The sequence below is a fragment of the Erinaceus europaeus genome, chromosome 3 (genome assembly GCF_950295315.1).
Source record: "Erinaceus europaeus chromosome 3, mEriEur2.1, whole genome shotgun sequence".
Lineage (NCBI taxonomy): Eukaryota > Metazoa > Chordata > Mammalia > Eulipotyphla > Erinaceidae > Erinaceus > Erinaceus europaeus.
The window spans coordinates 76,763,715-76,779,220 of NC_080164.1; the positions used below are offsets into that span (position 1 = coordinate 76,763,715).

General features: G+C 41.3%; 1 protein-coding gene across 1 annotated transcript in view; it reads right to left on the reverse strand.

Moving 5' to 3' along the window:
- Positions 1 to 1,884: 1,884 nt before the first annotated feature.
- EVA1A (eva-1 homolog A, regulator of programmed cell death) overlaps positions 1,885 to 15,506 on the reverse strand; it is a 74,024-nt gene continuing 60,402 nt past the window's right edge. The window contains exon 10 of the mRNA XM_016194381.2: positions 1,885 to 3,133. Coding sequence (XP_016049867.2) covers positions 2,757 to 3,133 — 377 coding nt within the window. The 3' untranslated portion in view covers positions 1,885 to 2,756. The remainder of the gene's footprint in view (positions 3,134 to 15,506) is intronic.

Genomic DNA, 15,506 nt, shown 5'->3' on the forward strand with positions numbered 1-15,506 from the left:
GTCATATACAAGGTTTTAGGACTTTGTAGAGTAATATATATATTTTTTTAACCAGGGTACTGCTCAGCTTTGGTTTACAGTGGTACAGGAAACTGAACCTGGGATTCCGGGGCCTCAGGCATGAAAGTCATTATGCTATCTACTCCCATCTGAGTAGCATTATGTAGTAAGTCCTATGCCACATTTTTTGAGATTCTGTGTGTGACTTTATTAGTTCAAGAATATTTAAAGAGAAGATACTGTGAGGCAGATTCTACGTGTGCACTGAGAACACCAGGATGAGAAGGACACACTTGCCAGGGGCTCACACACTAGGGCACAAGGGCAAGTACAGCATGAGACACACAGTGTGTCCTGGCAAGTAACCGTAAATTCATGCAAGAAAATTTAATTCTATCTAGAAAATGTAAAGTGGGGCCAGCATGTAGCCTTCCTGCTAGAGTACACATTATCACGAGCAGGAACCCAGGTTTGAGACCCAGGCCACCATATGGGAGAGCCTGCCTGCAGGAGCACTGGAGCAGGGTTGTGATCTCTGTCCTCTCTGTGTCTCTTTCTCCCTCTCTCGTCTCACTCTACCCCTTACCCTCTCTCTAGAGCAGAGGTGTTATGTTGTTTCATGTGTATCTCTGAGGGCACACTCTCATTGAGGCAGGTATAACCCAGTTCGTCCTTAAAAAACTGAAGAGTGGGGAGAAATGGAGAAACTGGCTTCTATGTATCAAAGGAACCCTTGCCCCATCTTATGTGTTATGGTTATGGAATGATGAAATTAATGTCAAGCAGACAGAGGAATAGAGATTTAATGCCAGCTAGAAAGAAGATGGTGGCCTCATCTGGACAGGGAGAACTGGTAGAGAAGCAAGGCTGTCTCACACTTAGAAGTGAGCTACAGAAGTGTGAGAAGAAGCGTTCTTTAGACTGGGAGACATAAGATCATGAGCTTTGGCTGACTGTTGCTCCCCTCTCTTGCTATAAAAGGAATTCCTTGGTCAGCCTTTGTGGGATGTTGCAGTCTTCCTACCACACAAATGTCACCTGTCCATTAGCTTCATCTGTGCACCTGAGGATGGTCAAGAGTCATTTCCCCAGGCAATAACTTGGATCCACCTGCATATCAGATTTCAGGCTCAAGGGAAAAAAAATCACAAAAAAAAAACAAGTATTGCCACAGGCCCTTTGGAATATAACTAAAATATGCCTACTAGCTATCTACAAAACAGAGATTCCCCCCACCCCAACTCTTCATCTGCACTATTCCAGCCTTTAGGTTCATGATTGGTCAACAATTTGTTTGGTTTTGTATGTTAACTCTGTTTTCAGCCACCAGGTTCCAGATGCTAGCAGGATGCCAACCAGACTTCCCTGGACAACTCCACCAATGTGTATTGGAGCGCCAGTTCCACAGAACCCTACCCCACTAGGGAAAGAGAGAGGCAAACTGGGAGTATGAATCAACCTGTCAATGTCCATGTTCAGCGGGGAAGCAATTTCAGAAGCCAGACCTTCCACCTCCTGCATCCCACAATGACCTTGAGTCCATACTCCCAGAGGTATAAAGAATAGGAAATCTATCAAGAGAGGGCATGGGATACAGAGCTCTGATGATGGAAATTGTGTGGAGTTGTACACCTCTTATCCTATGGTTTTGTCAGTGTTTCCTTTTTATAAATAAAGAAAAAGAGAGAAAAAAAATTTCACTTTCCCAGTGAAATCTCTGACAAGGACTAGGTTACTGTCCTTAGCAGTAGTCCTGAATCTCTGCCAATGGGGTTACACAGCTTGTCTGAAAGCCTTTATGACCAGCCTGTGTATATCATTTTCGTGGACTTTACTGGCAAATAACAATTCTGTTTAAATCAGTGACTCCAAACAACAACAACGCATTTTACTTAGTATTTATTTTTGTCCCATCCTAATTTTGACCTTATTCTTTTTCTCCTATTCTTTGTATGGAAATCCAAATTTTAAAAAAAGTATTTAGAATTGTGATTATCAAAAGTCACAAGTTTCTTCTCTCCAAAGGGGGGGGAAGCCACAGCTTTTATTCTCATACAGTATTTTCAAATATATGTGTGTTAATATATATTTTATAGACTACTTAAAATAAAACCCTTCATCCTTCGAGATCATCGACATTTTCTAGTTGACTGACACATCTCCCATTATACAATAATTCTGTTCGTTTTCTTGAATGAGGAACTATAACCAAAAAAAAAAAGTAGGATTTTAATCCCTGAGGTGTCAGTTAAAATGGATAAGGTTGCCATTGCAACCCAAGATTTAAAAAAAAAAAAAGCCTTAAATAATAAGCACAGATCATGCTATCTGGATCAGAATTTTTCCATTAACATGGAGTCGTTCAAAACATTGCATCTTCTAGGTTTAATTCACCCTGCTATTCGTAGCCCTTGGGCTACAAAATAAAATAAAATCTTTCCTTTTGTAAAGGAATAACATAGCAACAAGGAAGTCTGCGGTCACTTCTGTGATCCTCAGAAACCAGAGTGGCATTTCTCTCAACCTCCATCCAGCCACTTCTTGGAGAGGGGTTGTTGTCAGCACCAGCCCAGCCCCAAGACCCGGAAAGACTCATGTGCAGACTGAGTTTTTTCTCCATCTGCAAATCTGTAGTCACAAAGGATGCCTTGAGTCCTCCTGGCTAAAATGACCATGCCCTGCTTCTCATCTGCTGCCCCGGAGCCAGCAGGCGGGAACTGAGCTGAGGACCCAGTAGGAGGAGGTGCTGCACCTGCCTAGTAGTAGCGGTTAAGGCTCCGGGTCCCGGGCCCCTCGGGCTGCCCGTTCATCCAGATCTCCCTGATGATGCGCTCGCGCTCCTCCAGTCGCTGTGCACGCTCCAGCTCTTCCGCAGAGGTGAAGACGTTCTTGTTCAAAGTCCTCTCGAAGCGCCTGTGCCTCCGCACCGAGATGTCAGATGCCGTTTCTGAGCTGCAGTCCTCGCTGTCACTGCTGTCGCTGCTGCTCTCGCCTGCTTGCAGGAACTTGTTCCTGGGCCGCCGGCGGCTGCAGTCAGTGTGGCAGGAGATCCTCATCACCAGGGCTGCCAAGGTGAGCAGCAGCCCGATGCACACTCCCGAGACGAAGTACAGGGCCGCCCTCTCCGGGTTCTCTGCAGGAGGAAGAGGGACAAGAGCCATTTGGAGCTGTGAGCCTTCCACATACCCAGAGCCAATGTGGCTCCAGCTCCTACACCACAATTAAAAAAAAAAAAAAAAAAAATTAATGGTTTACAGTCAACAGTAAGTGCAATAGTTGGTACATGTGAAACATTTCTCAGTTTTCTGCATAGTACAATAATCCCCCATTTAGGTCCTCCTCAACCATCTTTTTTTTTAAATTAATGAATTTATGTTTATCTTCTTATTTTTTATATGTGTTTATTGTTGGATAGAGACAGAGAGAAATTAAGACGGGGAGGAGGCAGAAAGGGAGACACTACTTGTGAAACTTTCCCCTGCCAATAGGGACCAGGGGCTGAGTCTGTGTGCATTGTAATGTGAGTGATTAACCAGATGTACCCACCGACTGGCCCCCCTCCCACCATCATGCTTTAGGAACTGAGCACTCCCAACCCCACCCAGAGTACTTTACTTCATTGCAATACACCTTTCTAACAGGACTTCAGAACTGTAATGGCTTATAGACACCGCCGTCCCATGTAACAATCAAGATAAAATCAACAAATCTTGACAAAGAGTGAATAAGGTTTTTTTTTTTTCCTATTTTATTTTATTTTATTTTAATGAGAGGGAGACACAGAGAGAGATACCAGAGCACTGCTCAGCTCTGACTTATAGTGGTGCTGGGATTGAACCTGGGACCTCTGGGACCTCTGGGCCTCAGGCACGGAAGCCTTTTGCATAGCCTGTGAGGCTGTTCTTCTATACTTGCAACTTAAAATCATTTTGCGATGCAAAGCTAAAGAAAAAAATATTATTTAGCACCTAGTATGAGCAAGCAGCATTCATTTAAGAGGTACATTTGTAAAAAAAAAAAAAAAAAAGAGGTACATTTGTCTAGAGACATTTTTTTTCCCTTCAACCAAGAAATCTCTGCTCTGGCATTTGATCCTGTAAACCTCATGAGTTGTTTTTGAATCATAGGTGTAGGTAACTGCTAACATGAGCCCCACTTCTTTAGTGTTCAGAGCTTTATTCAGTCCCTTTGAGAGATGAATTTAGTGGCCTGGACCTAGTGGCTTACTTCTAATAAGCAGAATGTGGCAAAAGATGATGAGTAATTCTTTTTAAATCAGTGTATTGAGGGGATAATGGCTTACAGTATAGTTGTTGATACATGAATAGAATTTCTCAACTCCCTGTGATAGGTGTCTGAAAAACACACTCACCCCCAGTTTACGTCCCTTTCTTCCATTATCTACTGGGACCCCAAAGTCCCCTTCCCCAAGCCCTATTCCTGTCCTCCTTCCCCACAGCTCTTTTTCAGGATGCAATATACCAAAACCTGCCCAAGATTTATTTTGTTTTCCCTTTCTGTCCTTGTTTATTAAATTCTGCCTGAGACTGAGATCATCCAGTATTTGTCCTTCTCTTTTGGGCTTATCTCAATTAACAGTATTTCTTCAAGCTCCACCCAAGGTGATAAAGGAGGCAAAGGAGATAACTTTATCATTTTAACAGCTGAGTAATATTCATACACACACACACATCATATCACATCATTAATCATCTGTCATTGGACTTCTGGTTTGATGAACAATTCTAAGATGTAAACTGTTTCCAATTTTTCACAGAATCCCTTGTCAGATGTGTGATATGCATATTCTCCCAATTGTCAGACTGTCTTTTTATCCTTGTTGAAGTTCCTTTTAATATATAGGAGCTTTTTAACCTGAGATCTTTCACTTCTTTTGTTAGATTTACTGTATAAGGTATTTTCTCTCTTTTTTTAATTCAATTATAAGTGGGATTGATTCCTTAATTTCTTTTTCCTCTAACTCACTGATTGTATAATATAAATGCCACAGATTTATGTGTATTTGGTTGGCTTTTTTTTTAAGTAATGAGTTTCATTTTATTGAGTGTTTTAATTTGCTTGACTGATTGATTTCTGTAGATTGAGTAAGAGAAAACAAAAAAGTAGAGAGTGTGAAAGAGACCACACTGAAACTTCCTCAAATTTGGGTTGCACACAAGAAAAAGCAGCAAGCTATCCAACTGAACTATTTTGCTGGACCTTACTGAGGGCTTTGGACTTTGTTGAGTTTTACTGTAGGCCACTTCTACATCTCTAGAAATGAACACATAATTTTGTAGTGTAGCTTAGTTAGCATTATTAATTTTAATACTTTTTCTAGCATGTATTAATATATCTTTTTACCACTGTAATAATTCCCATTTGTTCAAGTTTCTCTTCTTTTACTAGTGATTTAATATCGAATTAAAAAATTATAAGATAGCAGGTGTATAAAGTTAGGGGCAATTATATGCCTCAATATGTATTGAGAGAGAGAGAAAGAGAGAGATAACAGAACACTGTTCAGCTCTTGTTTATGGTGGTGCTGGGAGTTGAACCTGGGACCTCAGAGCTTCAGGCATGAAAGTTTCCCCAGCCCATACACAGGTTTATGTGTACTTATTTTGTATCTTGCCACTTTACTGAATTTATTGGTAGTTTCTAGTAATATATTGATGGCATCTTTAGAGTTTTTATGTATATTATCATGTCATCTCATACAAAAATATTTCTGTAAATTACTTTGCTAGGACTAAAACAGCCTCAACAAAGGGCCAAGGCATTGTGAAGTTATAAATTGTATCAATAAAAATCTCTGTCAGTCTAAAAAAAAACACTGATTGCAAGAATTTATGATTTTTCCTCTCTGAAACCCCACAGAAATGATAGGGTGTAAGAATAAAACAGACATGTTTAGGTACAAAAGGAAAAGTAGAGAACAAAATAGAAAATACAAGTCGTCAATTCAAGAGTAGTCAACCAACCATGCAAATATAACAATGGGGGGAGTGACATCAACATCATGGGAGTATAAGAGATGCCTGCTTCTTGCCTTCTGCTGTGTGTGTATGTGCCACTAGGACTTATTGCTGGGGCTGAATGCTATTTTCCCCCTTTTATCTCTTTCTTTCTGTCTGTCTGTATGTCTGTCTGTCTTTCTTTCTTTTTCTTTTTTGTTTTTGGATAGAGACAGAGAGATATTGAGAGGAAAGGAGGCTATTGAGATGGAGAGAGAAGGAGAAATATCTGCAGCACTCCTTTCACTGCTTGAGAAGCTTCCCCCTGCAGGTTGGGACAATGCTCTTGAACTTGGGTCCTTGGTGCACTCTACCAGATGTAACACTTTGTGGCCCCGTTTTGTTTTTTCTTTGTTTATTTGTTTGTTTTTTCTCTCTCTTTTTTAAAAGATTTATTTATTTATTCCCTTTTGTTGCCCTTATTATTTTATTGTTGTAGTTAGTATTGATGTCATTGTTGTCGGATAGGACAGAGAGAAATGGAGAGAGAAGGGGAAGACAGAGAGGGGGAGAGAGAGACACCTGCAGACCTGCTTTACCACTTGGGAAGTGACTCCACAGCAGGTGGGGATCCAGGGATCCTTCTACTGGTCCTTGCGCTTTGTACTACCCACACTTAACTCACTGTGCTACCATCCGATTCCCCCCCCCCTTTTTTCTTTCTTTTTGTCTCTTTAATCAATTAACTGAGCATCCACCCACAAACAGAAAAGCTTCTGTGGAAGGCCAACAACTAATGCCACTGTGCCAGGATGCATTCATTCACCCACCAGTGAATCTGGACATGGGCATCCTGAGCTGTGTAAGGGGACCAGGGGAGTCAGCTGACTTGCCAGAACAACTCTCAATAAGACTGGTGGGGGAGAACCAGCAGTGCACACACAGAAGGTCTGAGTTATAGTCCCCGCATCACATGTGCCAGAGTGATATTCTGGTTCTCTCTCTTTCTCCCTCTTTCACTCACACTCCTCCTCTCTCTCATAGATAATTAAATAAATCTTTAAAGAATAATTTATGTTTAAGCCACTCTTATTTGGGGCCTGGAATATAATTTTTTTTTGCCTCCAGGGTTATTGCTGGGGCTCAGTGCCAGTACTACAGATCCACTGCTCCTTGTGGATGAATACTCAAGGGCAAAAAAAAAAAAAAAAGACTCTGTATATGGTGAATAAATTCCAAAGGTTTAATGGAACATGACTATATGATTTTATTGGGTTGTCAGGAAAGTCATGACATATTTTTGCATAGAGAAAACATACAAAAATATGTTAATAATAGTTAACAATATTGTATTATAGAACATTCCTACTCATGACTACAGAATATGAGCTCAGATCTACAGAGGGTCACATAGGCTCCTAAGCTGAATACGGGCCCCAGATCAAATCAAATCAATGGGGTTCACAGTTAACAATATTTATACACCTTTCCCATATTTGGGAGCTACTCTCTTCCCTGATCCAGCTTCCTAGCCCTTCTTTCCAGTCATGACATCATCTCCCCAGACAATAACTTGGGTCCACTGCATATCCACTGCATATCAGATTTCAGGCTCAGGGAAAAAAAAAAAACTAGTATAGTCATAAGCCCTTTGGAATATACCTAAAATAGGCCTAGCTATCTACAAAACAGAGATTCCCAAATCTTCATCTGCAATATTCCAACCTTTAAGTTCATGAATAGTCAACAATTTGCTTGGCTTTATATGTTAACTCTTTTTTCAGCCACCAGGATCCAGATGCTAACATGATGTCAACAGGACTTCTCTGGACAGACAGCCCTACCAATGTGTCCTGGAACCCTGCTTCCCCAGAGCCCTGCTCCACTAGGGAAAGAGAGAGACAGGCTGGCAGTATGGATCGACTGCCAATGCCCATGTTCAGCAGAGAAACAATTACAGAAGCCAGACCTTCCACCTTCTACACCCCATAATGATCCTGGGTCCATACTCCCAGAGGGATAAAGAATAGGAAAGCTATCAGGGAAGGGGATGGGACATGGATTTCTGCTGGTGGGAATTGTGTGGAGTTTCACCTGTCTTATCCTATGTTTTTTGTCAGTGTTTCCTTTTTATAAATAAAAATTAGAAAAAATATTTTGTATTATATGCTTGAAAGTTGGCTATATAAATATCCAGAGAGAGTGAGAAACAGAGACAGAGAGAGAGGAAGCTTACCATCTGCAACATCGTGGATAAACATTACAGACACTGTGCTAATTTAGATGTCAGACAGAAAAAGTCAAATACAGCATGGTGTCACTAGTATGGATAATATTTTTAAAACTAAACTAGTAAGAAGAGAGTAGAATGGTGGTTGCTGAGGACTAGGGGTGGGGGAATGATTCAGAACACTGAGGTCAGTGCTGAGGAGGTGATCTTCAGATCCACTGCTATAAACCACAGTTCACTGAGGATTTAGCATGTAGAACGAATGCTTCTAATGAGTGGGCCACACATCTTTTTCCAAGCCAATTGGCAATGCTTGATGTTCAATGTAACAAAGATATAATGACATTCTCAGCTGAGTTTACTAAAAATAATTCCTGTTCAGCGGCCTAGGAGATGGTGCCATGGATAAGCACTGGACTCCCATGCAGGAGGTCTGAGTTATATTCCCAGCGTCACATGTGCCAGAGAGGTGCTCTGGTTCTCTATATCTCCCTCTCTCACTCACATTTCTCCTGTCTCTCATAGATAATTAAATAAATCTTTTTTTAAATATTTGTTTCCTTTTGTTGAACTTGTTGTTTTATTGTTGTAGTTGTTGTTACTGATGTTGTTGTTGTTGGGTAGGACAGAGAGAAATTGAGAGAGGAGGGGAGACAGAGAGGGGGAGAGAAAGATAGACACCTGCAGACCTGTTTCACCATTTGTGAAGCGACTCCTCTGTAGGTGGGGAGCCGAGGGCTCGAACCAGGATCCTTACACCTGTCCTTGCGCTTTGCGCTACCTGTGCTTAACCTGTTGCACTACCACCCGACTCCCGATAATTAAATAAATCTTTAAAGAATAATTTCTGTTGAGGTCACTCTTATTTGGGGCCTGGAATACTTTTTTTTTTTTTTTTTTTTGCTTCCAGGGTTATTGCTGGGGCTTGATGCCTACACTACAAATCCACTGCTCCTGTGGCCATTTTTTCAATTTTTTTTTGGGGGGGATAGTACAAAGAGAAACTGAGAGGGGGAGGGGAAGATACAGTGAGAGAGAGAGAACTAGACACCTGCAGACCTGCTTCACTGCATAGGCCAACCATCATCTCTACAACTATCTGTCTATATTTGTACATAATCGTCCCTTTTTTCTTCCAGGTCCTGTCCTCTCTTCCCCTCCAAGCTACTCATGACCCTATTACTACATCCCTTTTCCCTCCTCTCTCTCCTGTTCCCAATAGAGCTTGAGTTCAGAACCCTCTCATCTTCTTCCTCCTATCACTTCTCCCCCATTGGGAGTGTGGATCAAAATTGTTTTGGGAGTACAGAAGGTGGGAGTTCTGGCTTCTGCTATTGCTTCTTCACTGGACATGGGCAATGGCAGATCAATTCATATCCACAGTCTGTTGTATGAGATATGTTAGTATTGGACAAGATATTTATGAAGTTGGACAGCATAAACCTAAAATTTAAATTTATAGGAAATACAACTCTTGAAGAGGTAGATGGAATCCATTTCTTTTTTCACTACAGTAGCTTATATCTTCATGAAAGAGTGCCACTTATTAGAAGAATGAAGTATCATTCAGTGGAAACTTTTTTTTGTTTTTATTTTTTGTTTGTTTGTTTTTGCCTCCAGCACCAAGCTGGGGTTCAGTATCTGCATTATGAATCCACTGCTCCTAGAGGCCACTGTTACCCTTGTTGTAATTATTATTGTTGTCACTGCTGCTGTTGTTGTTGGATAGGACAGAGAGAAATCGAGAGAGGGGGGGAGAGAGAGAGAGGGAGAGAAAGGCAGACACCTGCAGACCTGCTTCATCACCTGTGAAGCAACCCCCCTACAGGTGGAATGCTGGAGTTTTGAATCAGAATCCTTTCGCTGGTCCTTGAGCTTCGTGCCATGTGCGTTTACCCGCTGCGCTACCACCCGACCCCCACCCCCAGTGGAAATTCTATTCCTTACTTTTATAGATGTGGGTGTTTAGAAACTTCACTTACATAAATATTCAATACACAGATGATTGACAAAAGGACTTTCTTCCTCTTTTGTTCTGCCTCACTCTTTTCCTTCCTCTCAAACCCTCCTTCCTACCTAAGATGCCCCTCACTGGACTAGTTACTTATGCCCCAAACCCAAGATCATCATTAATTCTTTTGCTCCATCTCATATATCATTTCTATAACCCTTGAATCTCTTTGTTATCTCCTTTCCAAACCAGTATTATCATATTGCTTCCTAACAGGACAACCCGATTCTACTTCCTCTCTCCTACAAATGTATGTTTGTCTGAACATCGGACAGACGAACATTTGCAGCCTCACTTTAGATTTATCTTTCAAGCAAAAATAACACTACTTACCTCCCTCTGAACTGATAAAAATTAAAGGTATTATGGATGACTGCCATAAATGGATTGCCCCAGATCCTGGCAGAGAGGCACTCAATAAATGATAACTCATTCTTATTTACTTCTCCCATCCATCCATCTATCCATTTAATCTATTTTCTTATTTCTTTTCTTTTCCCTTTTCTCCCTTCTTCCCTCCTCTTCCCTCCCCTTTCCTCCTCCTCCTTCTCTCATTCTCTCTCTGTCTCAATCACTCTCCCCCCCCCTTTTAACCAGAGTACTACTCAGCTCTGGTTAATGGTGGTGTGGGGAATAGAACTTAGGAGTTCTGGAGCCTCGGGCATGATAGTTTTTTTGCATAACTATTATGCTATCTACTCCCACCCATTTCCTTCCCTTTTCATTCCACCTTCCCTTCCCTGTGAATGTATGTCTATCTCATTCCTATCCTACCTTAACATATGTTAACTTTTTCTTTCATCCTTCCTTCTTCCCTTCCTTCTGTTCTTCCTACCTTCCTGCTTTCTAGTGGAGAAAGGGCCTCCTGATCGTGTGATATTATCACTCCTGAGCCAACTTTTTATTCGGCTAGAGACAGAGAGAGGAAGACACCACTGCATCAGAGCTTCCTCCAGTACTGCAGCATTGACAGATGTGTGGTGTCATATCTCAGACCTGGGCTATGCACGCACATGACAAGGCAGGCAACCTACCAAGTGAGCTTTCTCTCAGTTCCTATATATGTTAATTTTGAAGACAGTTTCTGAACTAAATCTAGGAAGCCACTATTCTCCCTCAAGCTTAACTAGTACATCCTGTCTTGCTGCCCAGATTAGAGATACCCTCTTCTGCCTGTAGCAGTCTCAGGCACAGATTCCCAGGGCCACGCTGGTTCCTAAGCAGTAACTCAGGGCTGACTTTTACCACTGATATGATCTGTTTGGCTTATCTTCTTCACTCTGCAAAAGTCAAACCTGGAGTTCCATGTGGTTGTTTTTGCTCTGTTCTGGTCTGCTCTAGGTCACTTCCTCTTGGCATTGGATCCTCTTGATCCACACTGCTTCTAACCAGACTCAGACAGCTTCTCATTGCCCAGGAAACAATGTGGGGGAGGACTAAAGTCCAGTTGTTTTCCTTTAATAAATAAAAATAAGTGTATTGCTATATCTTGTTTCCTGCAGGGCCATTGTGCTCAGGGGCAGGAAGAGGCCTTCTGGGGTTGGAGGAGGAACAGGGCTAATCTCATTTGCACCTTCAGAGGGCAGAGCAGGCCCAGGGCCTCTGCAGGAGCAAAAAGCCAAGCTGAGCAGCCCAGCAAGGGACCTCAGCTGTCCCAGTGGGTACCCCAGCTGTCCCTTCTTTGTCTGAATCTGCTTATTGCTAGGAAGGGAAAGTATTTGTTTGTTGGTTGGTTTTTTATTAAACTTGCATCTATTATTCTGTTATCAACAGAGAAGTTTGCAAAAGTCCTCTGTGCAACAGGCTGGGGGGATGGATAGACCTGCCAACCACCATGTCTAGTAAAAAAGCAATTACAAAAGCCAGAAATCTCACCTGCACCCTAAAAAGAATTTTGGTCCATGCCCCCAGAGGGGGAGAGATGTTAGGGGAGGGTGACTAGAGGATTCTAAACTCCAACTCTGTCAGGACCTGGAGAGAGAAGAGGAAGAAGGACATTCTGAGGTATTAATAGGTGTAGGTATGACTTAGAAAACAGGACAATAGAAAAAATGAGCAAAAATAGAGGGAGGTAGGTAGGTAGGTAGGTAGGTAGACAGACAGACAGACAGACAGACAGATAGATATACAGACAGACAGACAGACAGACAGACAGACGAACAGATCATTATAGCAAAATAGTCAGCCCATATCTGTGGCCTTGGTAGAACTACCACAGTTTCCAATGGAGGGAATAGGGACACAGAACTCTGGTGGTGGGGATGGTGTAGAATTGTTCTTCTGTTATCATGTAATTTTGTAAGCCAATATTAAGTCACTAATAGAAAAATAAAAGACCTCTGTGCTTCTCCTTTTTCTTACCCCCCATGACATATATTTCATACAACATATAGCCTATTTCTTCATTGTTACATTGTTTTCTCAGCAAAATCATGACAATTTTTTCTATATTTTTCTGTGCAAGAATGCATCATGACTTTCCTGACAACCCAATATAAGTTCATCACACCTAATAATGGCTACATAACTAATGTATATAATACCTACATCACATATTAAAAAACTGTATTCCTACCCTTATGTATTTAGAATTTTGAAAATGTTTTAATTACAAGTCATGAAAAAGGGTCAGGGGGATAGCATCAGCAGTGCCTGAGGCTCAGATGTTCCAGGTTTCAGTCCCTGGTACCACCATAAACCAGAGTTGAGCAGTGCTCTGGTGAAAAAGAAAAGTAATGGTAGAGGAATATTATTTTATACTTCACAACTTCCTTTATTTTCTTATTTGCTTATTTAATGTACTGCTCCCTTTAATGGCTGCTCACAGAAGCTTTGCCTAAATAGAAATATATATTTTTTACCTCTTGGTACACATTACCAAGTGGATTTTCAAAAATGGTCCACTAATAGCTGCAGGTACAGTAATAACTCATAGCTGTGCATTCATGTAATACTCTCACCAAACTCTGTCCAGAAGGTGACATTCCAACTATTAATTATTTCTCCAAAATTTAAAAATCAATCAATAGATACTTTATTCTGCAAATTTACCAAGTCTACAATGCCTTTAAGACTGATATAGGAAGGTTCTCAACCCTCAGGAGATTCCAATATAAAAGTGAATAATAATGCACAGAATCTACAGTACTTTCTCAAATCTTCAATTTCAAGACTATTGGTTGAGTTGCAGTAGGTTAGACTCATTCACTGTAGAGACCCCCAAACCTCATCTAATGTCACTCTGATAGAATATTATACAGTCCACATGACTGTGCTTGCAGTTTACATGTTCAAAGGATATTGGTTAAATAACCTTTTAAAAATCCTTCAATTTTTTTTACATTAGAAAAAAAATTACTTGAAGTAGAGTCAAAAGATAAATGCAAAATTAAGAAAATTATTGATGATATGAAACACAGACCAAGGGCAAAATATCAAGAGTATCTAAATGGTCAACAACCAATAAAAGTAATGGATGCTGGGGCGGAGGGTAGATAGCATAATGTTTATGCAAACAGACTCTCATGCCTGAGGCGCCAAAGTCCCAGGTTCAATCTTCCACACCACCATAAGCCAGAGCTGAATAGTGCTATGGTTAAAAAAAAAAAAAAAAGTAATGGATCCCCACACGGAGACCCCCTAGTTTCATCTGCTCTATTTCTACCTTTGGGTTCCTGTTTATTAAACAATTTGTCCTGCTTTATATCTTGCCGCCTTTCCACCACCAAGTTGCAGATGCTACCATGTTGCCAACTTGACTTTCCTGGGCAGATGACCTCACCAATGTATCCTAGAACCCCACCTTCCCAGAACCCTACCCTACTAGGGAAAGGCAGAAATGGGCTGGGGGTATGAATCCACCTGCCAATGCCCATGTCCAGTGAAGAAGCAACTATAGAAGCCAGACCTTCCATGTTCTGCACCCCATAATGATCCTGGGTCCATACTCCCAGAGGGATAAAGAATAGGGACACTTCCAATGAAGGGGATGGGATATGGCACTCTGGTGTTGGGAACTGTGTGGAATTGTACCCCTGTTATCTTAAAATCTTGTTAATCATTATTAAAATTCTAATAAAATAGCAATGGGTGTAAGATATGAGCAACTTCCAGGTAAAGAAATACAGATAACTCAAAGATATGAAAAGACACCCACCTAAAGCAGAGATTGGCGTGCTGTGGCTCACTTGCCACATCTGGATGCCTGACACCTTTTTTGTTATTGGCACACAGTCATGCCCCTTCATTTTGTCTGTGCCTTCCTGATCTCATGTTCCCTCACAGAACTGAGTAGTTAGGATAGAGATCGTATGACCCACAAAGTTAAAATATTTACTATCCAGTCTTTCACAGAAAACACTTGCTGGCCCATGCCCTACAATGGCAGATATTAAATGATCTTTTAGGTCATCAAAAATCTAAAAGTCTGATTTTTAAAAAATATTTTTAATCTTTTCTTTTTCCTCTTTTGTTGCCCTTGTTGTTTATCATTATTGTTGTTATTATTGGATAGGACAGAGAGAAATCAAGAGAAGAGGGGAAGACAGAGAAGGGGAGAGAAAAACAGACCTGATTCACCACTTGTGAAATAACGCCCCCCCTACAGTTGGGGAGATGGGGGCTCAAACTGGGATCCTTACGCCTGCCCTTGAGCTTTGCGCCATGTGCACTTAACCTATTGTGCTACTGCTTGGACCCAAAGTCTGAATTTTCTATAGTGGGGCCTTCTGATAATGAATTGAAGGGTTGGCAAAATAGCTCACTTGGATAGTGTGCTGTTCTGCCTTGTGCTCAGCCCAGGTTCAAGCCTGATGCCACCACACTGAAGGAAGCTTTAATGCTGTGGTTTCTTTCCTCTCCCTCTTCCTCTCTCTCACTCTGTTTCTATCTTTAAAAAAAAAAAATCAGTTGGAGGCTGGGTGGTGATGCATCTGGTTGAGCGAACATGTAATAATGTGCAAGGACCAAGGTTCAAGCCCCTGGTCACCTCTGCAGGAAGAAAGCTCCACAAGTGGTGAATTGGTACTGCAGGTGTCTCTTCGTCTCTCTTCCTTGCTATCTTCCCCCATCCCTTTTGATTTCTCTATGTGTCTATCCAATAAACAAATAAATAAAACATATTTTTAAAAAATTGATAAAACTCTTTAAGGGCAATCTAGTAACATTTTGTAATAGTATATCTATACTTTGATCCAGCAACTCCTCTTTGGGAAATTATCCTGTAAATGCACTTGAATATGCGTCTATGCCATAGGGGGTTGTTGCAGCTCTGTTACCCTGCTTGAAAATTCGTAGACCATCCCCACTG